The 24,361-nt window shown below is 47.3% G+C and overlaps 1 protein-coding gene across 1 annotated transcript in view; it reads right to left on the bottom strand.

Moving 5' to 3' along the window:
- The window catches only part of LOC138582245 (uridylate-specific endoribonuclease C-like), an 88,229-nt gene extending 64,108 nt beyond the window's left edge, over window positions 1-24,121 (bottom strand). Inside the window, exon 1 of the mRNA XM_069653348.1 lies at window positions 24,038-24,121. Coding sequence (XP_069509449.1) covers window positions 24,038-24,107 — 70 coding nt within the window. The 5' untranslated portion in view covers window positions 24,108-24,121. The remainder of the gene's footprint in view (window positions 1-24,037) is intronic.
- Window positions 24,122-24,361: the final 240 nt, after the last annotated feature.

The following is a 24,361-nucleotide window of genomic DNA, read 5'->3' on the forward strand; positions in this document are numbered from 1 at the left end:
TCTTGGTAACATGAGAGTGCAGCCAGATTCCACTCTAATGAGGGGCGTAGGGTGGTCATAAGCTACAGTTTATCAACCCACAAGTTCCCAATAAAAGATTGTCCACACAGTATACTTATTAATAATGTACTCTTTAGTAAAAGTATATCATACAAGGGGTGTATTCATGCACAGGTAAGTACTATGTTTAGAAACAAATGATTTAGAAACAGTAGACAGAGTCTACATAGAGAGATGCAACACTTCTCTAGTCAGTAGAACAATATGCCAATGGCACATCACTATCTACTGAGGGATTTATAGGAGTGAAGAACAGTGGTTTCGGCACAGAAAGGCCAATGCAAGAGCAGGTAATAGGTAGAAACCTCTAAGGTTATTTGCAAGAATTCAGGTAGAGACGTCAGTTATTTACAAGAATACATGAGCTAAATCAGTTATACAGCTAGCAGGACCAATAATACACTGGTTAGTGTATTTTGTAACTACTTTAGGCAACAAAGAGTGAGCAGCAGTGATTTATCACAAACAAATGCACAGAAAATCACAGAGATGCACTGTGATTACCAGCATTACTATACAACTTCATAATCTCAACCTCGCGATCTCATGGGGGACAAAATGACAATACCCTTCTATTGGTAAGTACTTGTAAGTGTCACTTTTAGAGAGTATTCAGAGTTCCAGAAAGTTTGTCTGTCTCAATTATGGAGAACATCTGAGTACAAGTGACTTACAGTCCATAAGTGCAGAGACAACAGCAACCATCCAGCTAAGGGGTCAGAGTGTACCTACCAGAGGAGTCCAGGATCCATGACCAAAAGACTTGGAGAAGGATGGTTGCAGAGTGGGGCTCAAGCACAATGAAGGAAGCTGGTTGTAGTCAGAGGGCACAGAATAAACTCTGCATACGAAGCCCAGAGACCCTGTAAAAGAGGTACAACAACAAGGTGGGGATCGCAGGACCCAGAGACCACGGGCCAGACCAGGAAGGTACAGGAAATGCAGGTGCAGAGATCTCGTCACAGGTCAGGTTTGGGGTCGGCGAGATATGATATGATATGGCATTTATAACGCACCTATACACAAGTGTTTCAAGGTGCAACGAGACAAGGGAGGGGAACAGAGGAAGACATAGACGGCGATCTTACTAGGCCAGGTGACATTGACATTGCGCAAGTGCAGGGGAGTGGGGAAGGGGAGATGTGCAGGGGGAAGGACTGGAGGAGGGGAATTGCAGCACATAGGGTAACAGTAATAAATAGAACAATAGGAACGATAAATAAGAAGTGCGGCCAGCTGGTGGCAGGTGCAAGGCTAAGTGCAGACATCAGGTGTCAAGTGCTGGTAGGGGGCTGTGGCATACAGAACAGTCCCAGAATGCAAGAGTTGCCAGTGGGAAAGTGCTGGTGTGTGTGCGCAACTGCCAGGGAGGCGACCTGGGCCCGAGAACAGAGGGTAGCCAGGTGGCCAGTGCAGTTTCAGTTTCAGCCAGGAGATCAGCAGGGGAGAGGAGGAGAGAAAGCAGAGGCAAAGAGGAAGGTCTTGAGGTGCTTCCGGAACTGGAGATAGTTCTCCTCAATTTTCAGAGAGGCAGGGAGGCTGTTCCAGAGTGAGGCCCCAGCCGAAGAAAGAGATCTACCACCAACTCGTTGCTTGGAGAAGCGACTGACCCTGAGGGAGTTGGAGGCGGATGAGCTAAGAGCTCGAGAGGGAAGATATTTAGGAAGAGAGAGTTGAAGGTATTGAGGCCCCAGGCCCCAGAAGGCCTTGCGGACAATGCAGAGGGTTTTGAACTTAATCCTCCCAACCACTGGAAGCCAGTGCAGAGATCTCAGTTCTGGATAGATACGATCCCTGGGCTTGAGGCCAAGGACAAGTCTCGCAGTCCTGTTCTGGATGAGTTGTAGAGGTCGGAGAGTAGAGGCAGGCAGATTTAGAAAGAGGCTGTTGCAGTAGTCCAGCCTAGAGAGAACCAGAGCTCTGGAGACAGTGAGCTTCTGGGGGAAGGAGAGGAGAGGAAGAATACCTCTGAGGAGGTGCAGCTGGTAGTGTGACTTCTTAGAGACGTCAGAGATGTGAGGAGGGAAGGAGAGTTTGGAGTCGAAGATGACCCCAGGGTTTTTATCCTCACAGGTGGGACCAGGAAGAGGGCCAAGAGAGGCCGGACAGAAAGAGACAGGAAAGGAGGGTGCGGGTGTTCCGATGTGGAGAATCTCAGTTTTACTGCCATTAAGACAGAGATCATTGGCGGCGCACCACTCCTGGATAGCAGAAAGACAGTCGGAGATGAGAGAAGGAGAAAAGGTGGCTGAAGGGAGCCTGAAAATGAGCTGAGTGACATCCGCACAGCACTGAAAGTTGAGGCAGAGAGCGGCAATGCGGTGGGAAAGAAGTGCCAGGTATTGGTTGAACAGCCAGGTAGAGAGGTTAGACCCCTGGGGAACACCACAGATAGAGATGGATATGGAGGAGAGGAAGGACCCAAGATGGACCTGGGAGGGTCACTCGGAGAGGAAAGAAGTCAGCCAAGCCAGGGCCTGATCGGTGAAACCCAGGTTATTACGGAGACGGTTGATCAGGATGGTATGGTTGACTACAGAAGAGAGATCAAGTAAGATGAGGACACAGGGGGTGTTGGAATCGAGGTTGGAGATCAGGTCTTCACGGATGTTCAGGAGAGCAGTTTCCATTCTTCTGGCAGCTCTGAAGCCAGACTGATGGTCATGGAGACAACCAACAGATTCAGTGTGAAGATTAAGCTGGGAGATTGCTAGCTTTTCCAGGAGTTTGCCCAGGAAAGGAGTCATGGAGATTGGGCGATAGGTAGCCGGGCAGGTGGGGTCGGCAGAAGGTTTCTTAAGAAGAGGGTGCACAAAGGAGTGCTTCAGGGGGGGAAGGCTGAGATGGCTTTTCAGCACTCTGATTTGGGGCCCCAGGTGACAGGCCAGGGGCACAGGAAACAGGGCAAAGGAGGACCTCTTGCATGTGGCCAATGATGAGGAGGGCATGGCAGCAACGGCAGCAGCACCACAAAGCATGGAGGCGACCCAGCAAGCAGGTAAAAAGAGGATGAAGAAGGCACAAAGGACTCAGTGCAGGCAGCTGAACGGCCCCATAACAAGAAGAAGCTGCACTGGTATGAGTTCAGATGTCCCACGATGAGGAGCTTAAAGATTTGAGGAGCAGCTGCTCAGGCCTCTCTTTTTCAGGACTGCACCATGGCACCCACTACTGTGCTAGTGAGTGACAGAACAAGCAAGAGCTTTGAACAAGGCACACACGTCTGCTGTGAAGGATTATCCAGCCGTTCCAGAAGGATCAGAGGGAAAAAGAGCCTGAGCCAGGGTTCCCATTGATGGAGAGGAGCAGGGCTTTTACTGTTGAAAGATATGGAGGAATCATAACCGGTCCAGAGCAAGGGAGCATCTTCCCTCTCAGCTACAAGGATGTGGTTCCAAGTAGGATCTTGTTTGATCTGATGTAGTGGTTCACATTCCCAACAGGTGTACACACAAACACACAAGACAGGAGCTACCGCAGCTCTTCAATAATCATTCATGCACTATTCCAAGTTTCGACACCGCTCCTATCAGGACAGGTCAGCCGAATTGCACTTCACCCGACATTCACTCAGGGAGGTTCATTTGGATGTGTGGGAGGCTGCCACCTTGTCAGAACCGGATGCCACACACCCTAAGGGTTTCTGGGTACACCCTGACAAGAGCCTACGCAGGCAGACGACCATGTTGGCCATTCCTCATGAACACACAAAGGAAGACCACAAAACAAAATTGCCAGGGTGTAGGATTTTCGGAATGCATTGGTAGCCCAGCAGCCAACATATATGGGCATTTGGCTATCAACAGAGTAAAAAAGCAACAGTGTGGTTTTGCCAAAAATAAAATAAATAACTTCCACCAACCTACTCCCCAACACTTTCTAGGAGAAAATACTTTCCCAGAGCCAAAATTAGACGCTCTCCCCTGGCAGGCATATGGGCTACCATAAGCAACACATCATAAATGTGTTGTAGCTGCAAGGCGACCCGCAGAGAGCATAAAAGTGGGGGGGGGATAAGACCGGGAAGCTCCTGGCTTGGCTAGTAAGAATGGAGGAAGATAACAAGGTGGTCTATGAGATACACAGGGGGATGGGAACTGGAGTGACTAGGAATCCCAGGGAGATAGTGCCGGCCTTTGAAGAGTACTACCAGAGGCTGTACACGACACAATTTACTAAAGGGGAGGTAGATCTGAGGAACTTCCAGGAACAACTGCCAGTGACTCGACTATCGGAGGAACAGAGAAACATTCTGGAAGGAGAGTTATGGGTAGAGGAAGTACAGTAGGCTATGGCGCAGTTGGGGAGGGGCAAAACTGCGGGCCTAATGGCTTTCCATTGGACCTCTGGCTGAAGATAAAGATAAGATAAAGCAGGAGGCCTCAGGCCAATATGAGAAATGCTCAAAGAAAGTCGAGAGAGGGCTATGCTCCCGAGGGATCTCAGAGAAGCCACAATAGTAGTAATTCCTATGGAGGGGAAACCACGGGAGCAATGCAGCTCCTCAAGACCAATATCTCTAATCAATATAGAAACTCACATCTTGACAAAGCCCTAGCCAATCCCCTGAGTAAAATTATTCCAGAGCTTGTGAAGGAGGACCAATGCAGATTTATTCCAAATAAGTCGACCAGGTTAAACATTAGACGCCTTCATCGGATCCTGATGGGAGCAAAAGAGATGTGGTGTCCGCTGTACATTCTGGCATTGGATGCCCAAAACGCCTCGGATTCGATTAAATGGGAGTACCTATTTGCGGTACTGCATCGGTTGGGCTCCAGAGAGGGGTTTATAGGGTGGGTCCTGTTGCTGTACAATGGCGTGGCAGCCTGTGTGAGGGTCAATGACATGGTCTATGAGACGTTTGCACTGGGCTGTTGCACCAGGCAAGGGTTTCCACTCTCGCCCATGCTGTTTGCCCTGGCGTTGGAGCCCCTGGTGGATTGGATCAGGGGGGACCCAGAGGTGCCAGGATTTGTGTGGCCGGGGGGAAAGGAGGAGCAGATGTCGTTGTGCGCAGATGACATCCTGCTTTAAGTAAATAACCGGAGAACTCGATCCTGAGAATTATGAACATTCTCGCAGAGTTTGGCTCATACTCCAGATTAGTACTCACCTGGGATGAATCCATCCACTACCCGGTGTTATGGACGAGGATAGCCGGAGGCGGAACCCACGACTAAGAACTGAAAAAGGAAGCTTTCAGTAACTAGGGATTCAAATCCAGAGAAGAGTCGTCCTTTGCATAACTGAATATTGTCCCAGCAATTAAAAGGTTCGAGCAGAACACCAACCACTGGATGACGATCTCACTTATGGGAAGAATGACGATATATAAGATGGTGACTCTGCCTAGATTTATATATATTATCCAGCACGCCCTGTATGCATTGCAGGCGAAATACTTTGACAGGATTAATGGGATATTGAGGGGATTTCTATGGGAATGGAAGACGCCTACGGTGAAAATGGAGACGTTACATAATTCCTGTTGGGCAGGGGGACTGGGCCTGCCGAACCTGAGACTGTATTATATGAGGAGAACCATCTCCGGTTCCGGAAGCACCTCAAAACCTTCCTCTTTGCCTCCACTTTCTCCCTCTCTCCCCTGCTAAACTCACTGAACCTGCACTGAATCTGCAGCTGGGCCACTCACCGATCTCGGTCCTTGGCCCAGCCACTCTTCCCTGCACTGCCTACCTGCACTACGGGACTGTCTCTGTATCCTACAGCCCCTTCTCCCGGCACTTACCTTGCACTTGCCACCAGCTGGCCCTACTATTTATCTTGTATTCTACTTACCATGTACTGCACTTTCCTTGCACTTGCCACCAGCTGGCCCTATTATTTATCTTGTATTCTACTAACCATGTACTGCACTTTCCCCTCTCCCCTTCCCCTTGCACTTTTCCCAGTCCCCCTACCCTTGCACTTATGCGATCTGAATGACAGCTGGCCTAGTAGGATTGTTGTCTGTCTCCCCCTGTCCCCCCCCTGCCTCGTCGCGTCTTGAAACACTTGTGTATAGGCGCGTTACAAATGCCATATCATATCATATCATGGTGACGTAGCTGGCCACAGTAAGCAGATGGTCATATTGGGAAGAGAGGGAAACCCTTGAGGACACGGAACTAGGACTGATGGGCAGGGACTCCCCTGAGGTAAAGGGGAGTGTCCCTCTTACAGTAGCAGTGGGCCGGGTCTGGACGCAAGCCCACAAATATTTAGGGTGTGGGGGGCAAAGCTCACGTTTGCGACTAAAATCTGGGGGAACAGGCTTATTTAAAAACCTGACATGGGGATTCAAACCCTGACATTGGGAGGGGAATGGAAGGGCAGGGGGATTGGGACGGTAGGGGATGTAGTTTCACCAGGGGGGTTCAGGTCATTCCAAGAGCTGCAGAAAATCTGGGGTTTGAATAGACAAGCTCATAATAAATATTTGCAACTTAGGCACGCTTTACAACCATACATAGATAAGCCCGGTCAGATCCCCCTGGCCTCCCCAATTGAGCGGAATATACTAGTTGGGGAGATTGAGGGGAAACAGATTTCCACCCTTCATGGGGTTTTAAGCACCCAAAAGATGGTGCAACTGAATGACCTGAGGGAGAAATGGGTCAAGATCCGGGGGGCAAAGATGAGGGAAAATACTGGAGGGAAGCATTACAGTGCCCCAGGGAAGTGGCTATAGCTACTCGGTTAAGGTTGATACAATTCAAATACCTGCACAGAATATACTGTTCTAAAGGATAGGTTGAGAACAATGTGAAGAGAGGAGGACGAGACATGCAAAACCCATAGAGGGACCTTTATCCTAATGATGTGACATTGCCCGAAGTTGCAGAGATACTGGGGGAAGGTGCAACTGGAGGTTGAAGAGGCCTGAGATAGATCAATATGCCTAGCTCCAATGGGTGCAATGCTTGGGATATGGGGTGAGGAGGAAATCGATAGATACGACAGAAGCTTCCTAACCATTGGGTGCATTGTAGCTCAAAGGGCTATAGCCGAAAGGTGGATGAGCCCAGACCCCCGACAATTGCAGCATGGAGATGATCAGGAATGGATGTTGTAAAGAGGTGGCACCAGGTCGTGAACAAGAACAGGCTGTTTACGAAAGTACGAAATCATTTGGGGGAACGAGGAGATAGACTATTGGGAGGGGGAGAGACAGTATAGGGGGCGAGATTATAAGGACCTTGAACAGTGAAAAGGGCAGACTTTATGGGAGGGACCGGGTGTGGGTGGGAGAAAGGGGAAAGGAACTTGGGGCTGAGGGACCCATTTACCGATAATGGGAAGATACACTGTTTGTTGATGTTTTTTGTGAACCCATCAGTGTTTAAAAACCTTAATAAAAAGTTGTTTTTAAAAAACAAACAAAGGATTTCAATTTCTGGGTGGCATGCTGCATGAGCTCCTCACATAGTTGTTGAGGAGATGTAAGGGTATCAGAGTTGCCTTGAGGGTTTTCTAATTCACACATGATTTTGATGAGTTCCTGGGATAAGATGTCAGCATCAGAGATGCAGGCCTGGGAGTGAAATGTGTTGGCCCCTGCAAGGCATTGCTTGAATCCCCTATTATAGATTTGACAGCTTATGCCGCCTGTGGATGTTCTGGCCTTTTTTATTAGATGTTTTTGAGCACTCTTCCACTTCCTTTTATGGCACGTATGTCTTCAGAGATCCATTTGCTGCGAGCAGCTTTGAGAGAGTTTACTGCCATGAGCTTGCAGGGGTTACCTCGAACCAGAGACATGTTCACACTGCCCATACGTGCATCTAATATAGCTTCTGGATGTGATAGATAAATAACCCTTAGACATCCATTGATAAGTTGTTGCCGTTTTGGTGCCAAGTCCTCGAGGAGGGTCATAACTGAAGGAGAGAGTGGTCAGAGAAGGATAGCAGAGGTTAGTCAGTTGTCTTGTACACTTCTTCTTCTTGTCTTTGTCTGAATGTTGCGCCCTGATGGCTGCGGGCCGCGGCGCATTAAAAATAAACAAATAAAGTTATATAGATTTGACTGTTCATTTTTTAGTGTTCATTGAAAATAGGAGATGATAACAATGATGAAGATAATATGGGAGAGGACAGACATCTAATGGCATGGATGAGAGTCAGTAGGTTATAGCTCAATCAAGAACATACAGAGAAGAAGTGTACATAGATTGGTGAGGGAGAAGCACATACTTCACCTTTTCACCTTCTCCTTCCCTTCCTCTCTCCTCTGATAAACTACAATGTTGCTGAGACTGGTGACCAGGGCCATATGTGTCCTCTTGGTTCCTGGCCTGCCACACCAAATTGCCTTCAGCCTCCATTCACTCACAACACTTTCCTTTGGCACCCACTGACCGGTGCCACCACAGGCCTGCACTTACACATCTATTGGCATCTGACCTCTCACCTAAAGCACTTACAGATGCTCACTCCTTAGCACTTACCCACCACTCCCCCATCCCTTCCCTCTCTCTGCACTTGCACGTTCTGAATGCTCACAGGGCCTAGTAGGTCCGCCTCTATCTTTTATTGGTTTATTTTCATTCCCTTGTTCCCTACCTGCTGCCCAATGGACGCTTTGCAATACAATTTATAAGCACCTTACAAATGCACAATAAATAAAATAAATACATTTAGGGGAACCTGCATTAGGCGATTAACAATACTTCAAACGAGAGAGAACTAAAGATCGAAGCAACGGATAACGGGAATAAAAAAAACAACAGATGCTGAATTTTACGGCTATGGAACACCTGAAACCGACAAATGAGAGCTCCTGACAAGATTTGGTCTTGGTAGGAAAAAGACAAATCAAAAATAAAACCAAAAATATTCTGTACTAAAGAGTTAATAGCCACGTGGAGAGGGGGAAAGGAGATTGGCGATGGACTAATACACGAAAGAGTTTCGGGAAAAAACACAATTTCAGTTTTCTTGGGATTTTGTAAATAATGTAGCAACGTCCACAATTCGATAGATGATAAACAGTTTGTAAGCCGCTGGTGAAGGAACACAGAAACCATCTGTGTCTCATTAGCATTAACGTGAGCTGGAAAACCAATAGAAATAATGCATGATGTTAGCGGAATAGTGTAAAGAGAGAAGAGAATGGGACCATGGACAGAACCTCGGGCGACACAATAGGAATGTGGGAAATAGAGCCCTTCAATGAAACCAAAAAAGAACTGATCTTTTAAGCGAGATGAAAAGCAAGGGAGCACTTCCCCAGAATACCCAGTGAAGATCAAGATTAGCGTCGCCTACCCCATTCAGAGGCAGCTGATCAATCCTACAGCACCCCAAAGACAGATGTAAGCTTATAGAGGCGCACATGAAGACAAGAATCTGCAACACTGGACTTGGAAAGATAACCAAGAGATGGAAAAGGGGAATTAGGAAGAAGGTCGTAGTTCTGATGGTTTAATAAACAGACGTGTGGGCAGGAGTGGGAGGTGGGCAGGAGTGGCAAGAGAGCATGCTATTAACGGGCAATTGCGTGACGGAGAAGACACGTTTTGTTAAAGCCCATTCATGAGGCCTTTTTATAGTGAAAAGCTTATTTGATTTGAACATAAAGATGGATTGAACTTCCTTGTGAAAGTAATGAATGCATCTCTTTATGGCGGTCAGTGGTTTAATGAGAAAGTCCACAGCAAGTTTGCTATACTCAGAGCTGTAGACAGGGTAGTGCCTGAGCGGGCATGGCCCACCCAAAATCTATAAATACCCACTCAGCAACGCTGTGTGGGCATTTACATTTGTTAATGTCACTTCGATGGGCCAAACTACATCAGCCTTAGACCCCACCTGTTAGACAATCCTGGCTACTCATCTGGCTATACTTCTAATGGGACAGTAAGGGGTACTAGGTGAAACTAGCAATTTTAGGTTTTTTGGTGCCCATTCACGATCGATTTAGAAAATCTGTTTAAAAGCAGACATTTGGTTTTTCTAAACTGCTCATGAGAAACGCCCTTCATCCACCCTCAAGTCCATAACCAGACCCTCACACCACCCCCTTTCCCTGACCTTACTCTTTGTAATTGACAGTTGCTCTCTGATGAGCAAGAATGCGCAGAGGCTGCCAGCCGCACCCCGGGCTTGCTGTGCTCTGAACGAGTGCGCGCAGGGCTGTCTCGGCGGGCGAGCCGGAGGAAGGAAGTCGGCTCAGCTATGTTTTGTGTTTTTGTGTGTACGTGGTGGGAGCAGGGGGAAAGATTGTGGTGGGGAAGGGAGGGGGCAGGGAGAGGCTGAATGAGACTGTTTGCATGTCTCTGAGTCTGTACGTGGTGAGGAAGAATGCTATGGGCGGGGAACGGAGGCGTTGACAGAGGTGAGGGGGTGAACTCCCCTGAATTCCAGCGCGGGAGAGGGTGGGAGTGTGGAGTGAGGTGGGATCACCTTCTTGGGGGGTTGAGTGGGGGGGCCAGTAGAATGTGGTAATTCGGCATTTTGAAGACCACACAAATCAGCCGAAATAAATCAGTCTTTTTTTAAATGTGTTCTTCAGAATGCTGAATTATCACATAGAACCAGTGTGGATCTTAACATTGTCAAGTATAATAGCATTCTATGGGCAATACTTGCAGTTCTCAGCAGGGCTGCTGTAACTCTTGGTGCAGAGCTAACACTTCTAGATTGGGCTTCAATATTTTTAAAGAAACAGTAATAGCACTTTTCAGCAGGGCTGTGTAATCTTTATGAGCCAGCACTTTCTAGTAGAGCAGAGCTGCCATATTTGAAATGGGGCAATGCTGGTACTCCTCAGTTATCTATATTCTTGATGGGGCTTCTATACTTGTTGAATCTAAGCAGTAATACTTTGCTTTTGTTGAGGCAATACCAGTTCATCTTAGTGGGGCTGCTATAATTTTGATGCAAAACATCAGCAATTCTCATTTGAGCTGCTACACTCTAAGGCCCAGCAGTTTTTATTGGTTATTTATAATGCACATAATACCCAGAGGTTTCTAAGCACGGACCGAGGGATCGAACCTTTGGTGCTCTGTGTCGTCTTGCTTCCAAGGCAAGCATGTTGCCCCTGAGCTATCCTCCCGAGACTCTGAAGATCTGAAGTACATTTAAGGATACAGAACCAGAACTATTGACCAAGTCTGACATCATCTTCATCATCATCAGAATAACTCAACAATGTTGTGGTTATACAAGAGCTAATATATTTAAAGGGATAGAATTACTCAGAATGTAGCAGCACTATTCAATAACCCAGGGTGCTTAAGCATAGTTAATGTGAAAATACGACACTTCTCACCGTTGGGACAGTGCTGCCACTTCTCACAGAGGCTTCTACACCTTTTATGGGGCAGCACTGATCCAGCCTATTGGACAGCTTCACTTTTAATGGCACTTCTCAATAGGGCTGCTATACTTCAATAGGAAATGACCAACAGTACCCCGCAGAGAATTGCATACTCTTGATGCCACCAAAGCAGCACTTCCACCCATTACAGCTGCTTGATTTGTTAATGGCACAGTGCGTGCACTTCTCAGCCACTCTGCTTTACATTTAAACAGACCCAATTGTCATTTCTCAGCAGGACAGCAACACTATATCATTATGTTCTATATGTTCAGTGCTTGTGCACCACCAATGTGGATTCATGGCACTCTCCCAGTGTCTAATAGTAGTTCTGGCTACATTCAATTGGCAACAGGCATGTCCCGAGCTGCCTGCTGTACATAAGCTGTCGCTCAGGATGTTGGAAGCCGTGATGGGGCAAGGGATAGAAGGCTCGAGCCTGTAGGATAGCAGAATCAGCAGGGTCTTAAAACCTGCTCACGCGTTCTGGAGTGAGGCACCATGGGGCAAAATGAGCTTGATCCCACATATAGGGGGTTGTTACCTCTTTGTCTCTCCTGAATGAAAGAATTAGCTCTCTCAGACACCCCTGCACACAGAATATGGTATGGATCTATAGAAACTGGAGTGAGAATTCAGGGTGTTTTAACAGAAATATGATTGTCTTCCCAGATGGGAGACTGACTCCATTAATATACATGGGGTCACTGAGATGATCAAGTGTGAAACTGTACGTTCAGTTGTGAGATTACCAGCAACGGTTGATACTATGCTCCAAGGAGTGAGGTGCCCACTCAATATTTCGCACTGTTTATAGGTGTGAGACCCATCCTGAATGCTTGCCCAAAGTGCCTTGGCCAGAGATCCACACTGAAGAAGTGAGCATGTGATCCTGGGTCTGCAGCCCACACACACGCATGGGATTTCCATGCACCCACTTGCGAGATTTGCACCAAATTAGTGAGATTGTGCTCCAAGATAGGATGCACACAGTTTTTGCTCTGAGGTGCGACACACTCACAGGATAGGACTGTGGCCCATTGTACGAGGTTCACACCCAGTGAGAGAGACCGTACTGCCAGGTGAGGGGCACACAACCAATGAATAAGGCAATAAGATTCAATCCTCAAAGGTTTGAGGCTATGCAACAAGCGGCCAGACGAAGCTCCAAGAGAAGACTCCCATCTTGTGAGTGAGATTGTGCTCTTAAATGCAAGACTCACACACTGATCAAGACTGTGCATCCTACTGTCAGACTTTCACCCAATGAGTGTGACTGTTCTGCACATTTTGACATTTGCTTTGAGTGAGAATGGGCAGCCCATATTCGAGAGAGTACTCCTGGAAGCAAGACTCGCACCCAATGAGTGATCCTGTGCCACAATGTGAGAAACGTACACACAACGTGTGAAACTGTGAGGTATTGCCATCTGGCAAGTGTGTGAAAGTACTGGCTTTTTTGTTATTGATTAATTAATAAAATGATGTGGGTAATTCCATCTCTGAATGGGTAATCTGCTGATCAGATTCCCCTTTCATAGGCTTCATGCCAAAGGCATAGTGTGCACCTGTGCACTGCTGTGTCAGCCTGAATGCCCCACCTTCCCTACAGTGGCACAGAGCAGGTTTAGGTCATGGGTGCCCTCTTGACAGCTGAAGTGACAGCCAAAGTCAATGCAGCACAGGGTTGCCATTTAAGATCTGCACCCCGCTGTTTTAAAATAAGATGATTATGAATAGCCCAAGCTGTTGTTAGGGTACACCCTAAATATAAGCCATGCCTGTGTATGGCACTGCTCATAATATCAAAAAAGGAACTTGGGGTTGGTCACCCTGAGTTACCTGGGGGCAACCAGACGTGGACACCCTGCTCACTGTGCCCAGAGAGGCGCAGCTTCACCTCAATGATGAGGCCCAACAAGGCTGAAACACGTGTATGGGGTTGCTGTTGGTACTCCTGTTCAGAGAGGAATTGCCAGAGCATTTTGGTGCTGGCCTGCCCATGTGGGCGGGACAAAGACTGATATGCAAATGGATATTTCCCATCTGTGAAAAGTACAGTGAGCAAAAAGAGTGTGCTGCAAACTCTCATCTGAGAACAGGTTATCATGCCATGTTCATTCTGGAGAGGAGCACCTGCTACCTTTTTTGAAACACTGCTCATAATCATTGCAGCCACATCCAATTTGATATCACACATGTCAGCTCCCGTGAGTCAGCTCAGCTGCGGGTGGTGATGTGTTTTCTAAACAGACAATCTGGTCCTGCCAAGTGACAGGACAAGAACCTGAGTATTCATGCCTCTCTTTGATCTCTTTGTGTGGGTAGGCAAAGCCCTCCTTCAAAGACAGCCACTCAACAGGAAGCGTTTCTGGGCGCAAGAATCAACAGACCACACCCATTCAAAAGGAGTTGCCTTGCACCAGCATGCTGCATACAGGCCTTTGATCCTATTGAGAAGGGAAGAGCTGCCTCTTCCCTCTAGTGTAGATAGGGAGAGCTGTGCATTTGGGTGAAGGCCCCATCATCTTGTTTCTCTCTGCCTCTTTCTCGCCTTCCTGTCCCCTCCACTTCCTGCAGCACAAAGCACTTTGGGTGTGATGTCAGAAGGTAAAGTCCACTGGTTCCAGGGATTGGACACCTAAAGCACGATAGCTTTAGTCCAATCACTTGTGGACTTTTACCTTTAATAGAAAGGGTTTCACACCAATTCTTTGATTTACTCTGGAGCAAAAAACCTTAGAAGGATTTGTTTGGACCTCTTTTTGGAGAGTTGTACTTTCCAAAGCCCTCAGCCACCGAGGTGAAAAAGGAGCAGTCAAGGGATAAGAAAACTCTGCCCCTTCCCACTCCCACGTCACATTGTTGGTGACTCGTGCTGTGGACCAGGACCTCCCACTCTACATCAGAATCTCCCAAAGCTGGGATTGCAGACCCTCAAATAACTCATCCTATCCTAGAGTCCCTGGAGTGTGTCCCACAGCATCTGGAGGACCAGATCAGCTAAGGCTCCCTGTACTGCTGCACCAAACCCATCTAACTGTTGATGAACCGCAATCGCCGCTCATCGAACCAGAGGGATCCAGCCGGGTCTGCCTTTGGCACTCCTCCGACCATTCGAACTGCACTGTTTGCATCTGGAATCAGCTTGATGCTGCATCATCTACTTGTTGAGCCTGTCACCTGCTAGACTCGTCACCGGAACCTGACTGAGACCACTGGAGAGTCACTGGCTGACTCGAACATGAGGTTACACCACAACTCAACCCGGCTCACCTTCTAAACGTCACTTCGACAAAACACACATCGGATCACTGATTCGAATCATTGATGTCCGCCAAATTGGACAGTTGAAGCGCCACTCAGCCTTCCCAGCAATTACAACCCGGCTTGACCCGGCTCGATTTTGAACATATCCTTGTGAGTGCTCCGAAATGCTTTGTCAAATGCTGCATTCGACCCGCACAGAGATACCACATTCGGACCTGCTCGACCCCCGTTTGCTGCCTCAGCATATATGATCTAACATACCCGAACTGAGCTGAATCTGCTAGCATCACTGCTCGAAGCCGGGTTCAACCACGTCGAACTGCAAATGAACCAAGAAAAGGGTACTGATAACTAATAACTGACCCCTGGTCGATTTCAGGCCCTAAACACTGATTAGGTAACTTTTGCACCTTTTTCATCCAAAGACATATACTTTTGTGGTTTAAAATGTGCCTATCACCCCTGTATTCAGACTCAGAGGGCTACATTCTTCTATGTGTTGAATCTTCTCTATTTTTTCCAGTGGGGTAGGTTTTGTGCAGTGTTTTCTATTTAGTTTTCTTGCAGCTGGTGTGCTGATTAAAGTATATATATATTTATAGAACCTTGGTTGGGCATTCCCTTTATTTTGGACTGTGTTACTATGTTGTTTGGGTAACTACTGGATAGAGGTGGGCAAGCCTGGCAAGGCCCGGGTCGGCCCGGTCTCAAACGGGGGCTCCAGCCCGACCCTCATTGCGGGCCAGTACCCCTGGATCCCACAGGCCTGCTACAGGCCACACCATGGCTGGCCAGCAGTATCCACACGATCAACGAGAAAAAAGAAGAAAATAAAGCAGCTCAGTCTATGCTGCGTGCTGCAGGGCCGCCCACACACCTCCCTCCAATCCATGACTTCCTGTCCTGCCCCAGACAACACGATTGATGGGGGCAGAACAGGGAGTCATTTGGTGCAGGAGGCAGGTGTGCAGCAGGCCAGCAGCAGCGCCTTAAGGTAGGCCACACTCCCCACCCTACCTTCCTTTTTTGGGCATTTATTTAAAAAAAAATCTGTCCCTGATGCCTGCTCAGGTGCGAAGAGGGCACCAGGGCCGTGTTTATTTGTTTTCATATTGGCGCATTTCTTTCCATTTTGACCGCACCGTCCGGCCAAAAATGAAAGAAATGTCCAAATATGAAAAGAAAATAAACGCGGCCCTGGTACCTTGTCAGCACCCGAGCCGCATCAGGGCCAAAATAGCTTTTTTTCCATATTTGGGGATTTTTTTGTTCATTTTGCCTGCTCTGCACGGGCAAAATGGAAAGAAATGCCCATATATGAAAATAAAAAAATCTGACCCTGATGGCAGCTTGGCCACCTGCCCATGGTGGACTCCTAGAGCCAGGTCTGACCCCCAGGCTCGGCCCTACACATGAAATCCCTGGCTCCCCCAGCTCTACTTCTGGATCGCATTCACACCCCCTAGGGGTCAAGTCCTAAAAATATAAGTGGGGGGGGACTCATCAACAAACGCAATGGGATGTGACTTTGCCAGGAATTAGCATATCATGGTGAAATATGCACATTTCATTCAATTGGCTTTAGATAACCACCCATAATGAGCAGGACGAATGCCATTTGCCTTTCATAAAATCAACACACACACAAAAACAAGATAGGATATTTTCTTCTAATAGTGTTTTTTAAAACATTAAAATGTGTGCATGTTTTAAACTCCAAGAACCAATGCAAATGTTTTCCCTGAGACTTGTAGTACCGAAATGGGATATTTCACCTTTAGTTGTTTGTTATTTTTGATCAGGTAGTGGTGAAGTGTCCCGCCTACAAACCTGATAATTCATAAAATCAAAGAGGACATCCAATGTTTTTCTTTTAGCTGGGGGTGTGGGGTGAGTCCACCCTTTGAATAAAGGGGGTGGACTGCGTCCCCCTGCGTGTACCATCGACTTGAGCCCTGACCCCACCCTTAAGATCATAGCCTTGCCTCAGCAGACATCCCCACACAAACCAAAGGAGGCATACCTCTTCACTGTGCCTGTTTTACCTTTATGAGCGTGTTGGCTCTTGGTTTGTAGATCTGTGAGCGCAGAGTGGGCGTTTAAGCCTCTACTCATCCTTGTACTCCTGCAGGGCAGAAGTCAGGTCCTCACAGATGCTGCTCTAAAGCTTGATACTCACCCTGAGCACTTGGAACTGTTCTGCACTGTCTCCAAATCGCACCCCATGTGTATGCAACCATGCTAAAATGTAACAGTCTTACAACCAATCCGACTGCCATCCCAGGAGTGTTCTTACATCGATGGAACTGTGCTCTCCAGAATTTGTGAATGGGAGGAAGAAAGGGAGATTTGGAAAGAGGGAAGAAGTGTTGGGGAAAGATGAAATAAGCAAATGTAGTGCCACGCCTCGATGGCTGCCATGATGGATATGTTTACCTTATCAACAAAGCGTATGTAAGCAAAGGCATTATGTCTGCCATGCAAAGCGAGGCTCTCTTCAGCAAAGCCAAGTGATGGGAGTGCTTTCTATGCACAGGAAACGTTGGGGGCGGGGGGGAGGCATTAAGTGCACATGGACATGCCCTCTGTGGCACAGTAATGGATGGAACGCAATCCCATGCATAGTAAATGATATAGTAACCTTCAGCCAAGCATTTTGTGGCACAGTAACCTGTGTACGGGAATGTGGGGCCATTAATTGGGATTATCACTTAATCCATGCAGAGTAACTGCTGGACAGGCATTATGAACACATTAGGCCTTCTACGACACAACAATTAACACGTGTGCCATGTGTGGAATGTGGTTGACCGCACTAAGTGATGGGCCAGCAATATGCTTATAATAACTGGTGGGTGCGATAGGTCTGTCAGTTAAGTGTTCACCTCAGATCTCCGCGCTAACCCCTAAGGACACAGGCTCAAGACCCAGCAGAGCCAACTCAGTGGTTCGTCCTGCTGCGGTAGATACATTGAGTACCATTCCGTTGGGTAACCCTACCGCCTTCTATCACAGCACTTCTGCGCAGGTGCAATCTGTCATGAAGTGATGTATAAAACGCCATATTATGTGCATGTTAAAGGAGCTGCCAGGCAGTTGGTGACACAGCAGCTGATGGGGAAGGTTTTCTGGCAAGTCAATTGTTTGGCATGCATATCTGCCAAATAACCGATGGGTGGTATTTGGAGCTCAAGCAGCAGCTAGGCATTATGTGGCCTTGTGGCGCATGCCCATGTCTTCTGTGTCACAGATGGTGAGGCTGAGAATGCTATAGCAGCGTAAACTGAATGGCGCATCTTCTGTGGCACTCTAGATGATGAGCAGGCTTGATGGTTCAGCTGCAACGTGCTCGCCTTGGAAGCGAAGCGATGTAGAGCGAGCAACACAGGTTCGATCCCCGGGACCGCACTTAGAAACGTGTGGGTATTAAGCCGTTATAAATAACCAATCACAAATTAAAGGGATTTTGACAGAGGGTAACATGTTCCTGGGGATTATTTAAGCATCTTTATGTAGATGAGTCATTATTATGTACCGTTATTATGGGTCCATAGTAACATCTCCCAAGCATTCTTCTTGAAAAGTTTCTTAAATTCCTAACTATATCAGAAACAGAGCTACAAAACTCACAGTAGTCACCTGAAGCCCTAATCAGACTATAGCATCGCACAACAGCAACTTCCGTATTCTTGTGTTCCTGTTTTAAAAAAAATATATGCATAAAAGGAGGACACACAAGGATGCATGAATCCAACACACAGGGCTCCTAAATTAATGCCGATCACCACAAGGTGGTTCTAAACCCGCAATCACCAGCATCACTATATCAAAACAATGAACTTGTCAACAGCATCTACCATACAGCTCATGAAAACTAACTCAAAGACTTAGACACTGGGCAAATAATTGGTGCAACTCCGAATCTCCAGTGATGTGCAGGGGATCCCAGAAAATCTGATTTGGCTCCAATATATTTGTTTAACCGGCTGGTCCATGAGTATTAGCATAATTGACTTAAAAACATTTGACCTAAAACGTTTGATCAAATTTCTTTGGTCTTTCTTTCCGTCAAATTTAATTAATGGGGGATTCCATGTCATTTCATCGCTTGTAATTTCATCCCCTGTCATTTTAACTTGCAGATTCCATCGAAAATGCGCATCATTTATTTTTTGTTTTTTTGGGGGGTTTTTTGCTATTGCCTTCCCGCCCAAACCCTTATCTGCCCTTTCCCACGCCCCCTAAAAAATTCGATAAGCACATTCGATGGAATGTGCACGTTAAAATGCCTGGGGATGAACATGCAGGCGATGAAAGGACGTTGTACCAAATGGGGGTAGGTAAGGGTATCGATTAGGTTGAGGGGCAGTGGAGAGGGGGGGCTTGTGGGGAGATTCCCCGACATTCTGGACCAAAAAAGGTCAAATTCGATCAAATGTGATTAGGTCAAATGTTTTAGGTCAATTAGACCCAACTCAGTCCATGATGCATGCTAGACATAGACAAAAATAACCGGTCTCGCGTAGGGTTTTTCAAACAGGCACCTTTTTTTCATTTTTAAAAGCCTCCCAACTACCCCAGGTTACTTGCAGTATTTCTCTTTTTCTCGAGCATGTTGGGAGAGTTAAAAAAAAAAGAGGAAAAAAATACCCACTATACTGTACACGCCAGTCTGTTTTCCACAGTGTACCGCATGATTTGTTTTTTTTTACATGCAACCCCCATAAAACAGGGGAAAAGCACTATGTCAAATGCTGGTCATTGGGTGCGGTGTCTCGTGGCTTGCGAATGTGCAGGTCACTGCCAGAGAAGTCCGACCCACCCCCATCTAACAGCCAAAGGACCATGGCCTGCATCTTCTCTTGTCTAGAAAGTCATGGTTAATACTGGACTTATTCGTTCACCACAGGAACACTGAACACAAGCCGTTTTTCCACTATCAGAATCTGCTGCTGGGCCACTACCAACAGCTGAACCCTAATCTCCTAGTCTGTGGCTCAGTGGACTAATGCATCCGCTTCAAGGGCCTGTCTTTAACCGCATGGTCACAGGTCTGAATCCTGGCAGGTCCGCGTAGTCCTTCATCTTTTTGAGATCGATAAAATGAGTACCAGGCGGCTGGGTAACGCCAAACCTCTGTTATCTGTCCATAGCGCCAAGATACCCCTTAGGGGGATGAAAGTGTGCTCTACAAATTCACCTAACCTGTTATGTTCCCTGCATAACAGGCATTCTTGTGAGTGCCCCCAAAGTAATGCTAAATCGCTAGTAGTTGACCTCTTCCCAACCTCCACCTAAAAACATGTCCATACTGTGGAACACACCATCTTACCTGACCTTTGAACCCTCCCATAAAAGGGTTCGTAAAATGCACTGTGAACAAATTACATATCCAGCACAGACAGCTGCGAGGTTCGCATGGATGCCCTTAACGCCTTTGCAGGGGACTTGATACCATGCGTCAGCTTTTGCTGCAAGAGAAGATCTAGAATGCAAATCGACCTCGCATTCAGACAGCGCACTAAATATCTTTTTTTCAAGTCTTCTCATTCCCCCCAATGATGCCCTCTTGAGCTGCCCACTGCATATTGCAAAACTTGGCTCAGCCTATCATCTCTCAGACCTCCATAACCTGGAGCCTTGTATATCGCTGACCGCGGTAGCAGCAAACTGCCCGCGATGGTATACAGTGAAGGGGTCTGTGCGGAGCCTGCATTCCCTACCCCCTGTTAGCCTGCAGAGAAGTTCAGACTGCCTAATGCCCAGCGTGGTTATACACTTTAAGAGATCCTCTCTCCCGCACCTCAGCAGGAAGTTCGTCACTGGAATAAGGCTCTCATGCTAATGCATGGGCGCCCTATTCTATTGAAAACCGCCTTGGGGAAGGGAGGGTGCCAACTCTTTTGTAAATCTCTCGGGGTGCTGCCGCCGCTAAGGTGGCACTACCGCCAGTGTGGTGGAGGGGTTTTTCAGCACTAACCAAATTGTGCGAATGTGCATTCAAAAATAGTAATCTGATAAAAATGGGATCCGATCCCCAGGCTGATTTTGCTTAGATCGACATCACGCCGGAGAGCTTTTGCGAGATCCCTGGGCGGATGCAGCACCGCAGACAGTGCAGAGAGGTCGGGGGGCCCACGATTTCTGGGACCCCCTGGCGACGCCACTGCTACCCATCGCACCTTAAAGCAGCCCCCATACTCCCACACTCATGCGCTGCAAACGACTGTCAGGGGAACATCAACCCTTGTAAGCCCCTCCCACATAACATACTTGTGCCAAGTCAAAAAGGCGTGGCTGCCTCCCATTCAATCCTGCACCCTTATGATGTAGGCTCGCAACCCACGTGCGACCAATCTCACGAGGAGCAAAGATTAGATCCATGATGTTTCTGTGTATGTAATGCTTGTCGATCTGGCATCTGAACTTGCTAACGTAACATCTTATACCGAATCCTGACTTCCTTGACACGTACTTTCCGATGGAGGCCCCGGCCTCACTGGGTGCGGCTTTCCCAGTGTGTGACCCATTTGTTTGTACTGCTCCCCAAAGATACGCTTGCTGGGATACAGCAGCACGCCCATCGTGCATTAATAAGGAAGGGGACCCAGTCCCGGGACATGTCCCTAAGCTTCTCCTCCTGCGGGCTCATACTGCGCCACATTCCAACTGCCATTTAGCTTAAAACCCCACCTTGTAAGTTCATGCAACCACAACTGTACCTTGCATTTCCGTAACGTATTACCCCGCCTTGCAACTGTTTTACAATCATGTAACTCATTACCCGCCTGTATCTGGGCCTCAGGGCTTTGTTCGCTGCTATAAGTGTAAAAAAAAAAAAAATCATACAATTAAAAAATATACTATATGGTATATCCCAGGTGGCCATCCCAGCAACCTACGTTCTGCATTTCCTTATAAAGTACAGAATGTGAAGGCTTTGCTCATTTCTCCCACATGCCTCTGCGGAATCTGTTAAATACCTTCACGGAACGTAGCCGAATATATCAAGTAAAGTAGCCAATAGACACATTGTGAGGCCGAGAACCTTCCCCAACAAGGAAACGGTCCTTCACCGCCATCAGTTGCAATCTGTTTCAGCTTCTTTCGCCTCTAGCAACAAATCAGTCAGCAGAAGTTGCTACACATTTTGTTAGTTTCACCCCAGATAGTCAAATCTATCATTTGCCCACTTGACTGTTCTGCACCATGGCAACACAGGGTAATGGGAGATAGCTTTGCCTGCTCCATTCACACTATACCTTGTGAACTCGACATATTCTCCATTGACCTCAACCAATGGTGCATTAGATGGATCAAGCTGCGGAGCAAACCACCTGCTGATGATCATAGCATGATCTCTTGCGTCCCCATTTTAAATCCATGAATTTTCATGGCCATGATTATCTGCAGTAAGACATAGAGCTCCTGTAACCAATACTAAAAAAGTGCTTTGGGAATTTCCCCCAGCCATGGTCTACTCAAGGATGATCCAGGAGTGACAGTCATGCTTTAGAGCTGCAGCCTTTTCTTTTTATTTAACTGTCCTAAAGATTCAGGAGGACAAATAATCATATTAGGGACTCTATGACCAAAACTTAACATACACGAGAAAACCTCCCATTAGAAGGAGCTTGAATGACAGGGATCAATGGTCAGACAAGAGACTGGATTGTAATATTCATATCACATTAAAATGTCTTTGCCTATTAAACCGATTCAGAATAATAAGCCGAATTTGCATCGTTGGGTCTTTTGCGAGTGGAACTAAATAACTGTACAGGGGTGTTTCAATCAACAATGTGACCATCTTGCCGTGGTCATGGGCCAAGTTTAACTAAACAAGATCAAGGGAGTAACCTTTGTTCGCGCTCCCATCTAATTTTCCAGCCTCTTTTTCTTGGTTTTCCCGTGTTTTAAGTCATAACCCATATCTCTACGATGACCAGTAAATGCTGAGGGAAGTTTGCCACATGTTATCATGGGCATTTTCTTTCAAAATAAATTGAACGATATTGGCAAAGATGTTCCTCAAGATTTTGACACCACAGGGTTCATAATGTCACTGGCTGGCAGCCTGGATGGTGCTCTGGTACCCTAGTGCCAAGGCGCTCCTATATTGTAAATGGGGACAGCTCGTATAACTGTTGATGGTGCCAGTAGCCAACTCCAGGACACAAGTTCTACCACCTTCAGGCGGGTGAATGGCTATCTAAAACCTATGACCTGCGAGCCCAAGGCACTTCTCCCCAGAAAATGCATGAACCCACCGACCTATATGACATACTGTAAGCATTTGTAAACTTAAATGTAATTTCTCCAAAAAAATAATATTATTAGCTGGGACGGGTAGGTTGGCAGTCAGATGTTAACCAGCCGACCTCCTGTGTATTTGCAGGCTCTACAGTCTTTTTGCCCAGTAGAATATTCCCAATTACAATAGTGCACAATTTTGGCAAGGGCTTTTGACTTATATACAAAAAAGTAAATGAACAACTTTAACTAAGAAGTCCTACGAAAATGAAAAATGAGAGGCAGGGTTTGGAAGGATTAGGAAAGGGGCTACTGTGGACCGTACGATAGATAAAAGGAGAAAAAAGATGAACAATTGGCAAAGTAGAAGTTAGGGTTGAAGAACAGGCAAACAGAAAATGAAAGACAAGAAACAAAGAAGAGATAGGAAAGGGGGTGAATGGCAATAGGGGGGGGACAGGCAAAATAAAGCGCTGCAAAGATGTAGGCAGAACTTGTTGGCTAACGTTAGGCACTAGAAATCAGGAAAGAAATGAACCAAAGAACATTAGGCAGAATCAGAAATAAAGCATTGTAGGTCAGCTGTGAGCAGGACATGCGGGTGTGGCCATTCTTTGCTGTTTGGACTTGCTTTGCCCAACTTAACGTCAGGGCTGCAAGTGCCATAATCAAAGGGTAAAACGTGTAGATGTTCACTGCATAACTTGATTGCTTGCTTCTTGTCGCTGAAAAGAGGACTGGATGAACTCCCATCTGATGTGGGACTCGTTGAAATGCTTGCACTGGCGGGATAATGTCCGTTATATCAAAAACAAGCGTGTGACTTTGGTGCACAGGCTTGCAAAGTTCACCGCGTAGGCACACGCCCGGCACGCAACAGGCGGCTTTCCCCAAGCGCCCCCAAGAGGGCAACGTGCCTGATCAGGGAGCCCGGGGGTGATTTGGTTCAATGTCATTTTGCATTCTTCTAGCCAAGGGCGCTAAAGGGGTCGATGGCCCGATCAAAACACATCTAGGGGGTCTGGAGTGTGGAGTCCATGAACCCCCCCCCCCCCCCAAGGCAGACCACCTCCCTACCCCAACCCCAGGAAGCACAGCAGTGAGTAAGCAGCCCCTGTGGACTTACGGGGTTCCGGGGGCAGCGTGCCAGCGATGAAGGCTGGCAGGAGGCACAGACAAAGGTATACTCCCTGCATCTTCTAGCTTGCGGTAGCAGAATGGTGCACTCAGTGCCGCCCCCGGCGTGTGCTTTATAGTCCCCACATCCTGGTGACCTATTAACACTGAAGCCTACAGCGTGAGAGCTGGGCCACCCGTCCACCCACACTCTGCAAGCAAATCCATCAATGCGCAGATAAGAGAAGCAGGGACACCTGTGGCACAGGCAAGGCTATCAGGGCCGCTGCCCTAGGCACGGGGACTGCAGGCCCGCACGCAGAGTATGCCCTAG

Source organism: Ambystoma mexicanum, chromosome 3q (assembly GCF_040938575.1).
Source record: "Ambystoma mexicanum isolate Mex_15411 chromosome 3q, UKY_AmexF1_1, whole genome shotgun sequence".
NCBI lineage: Eukaryota > Metazoa > Chordata > Amphibia > Caudata > Ambystomatidae > Ambystoma > Ambystoma mexicanum.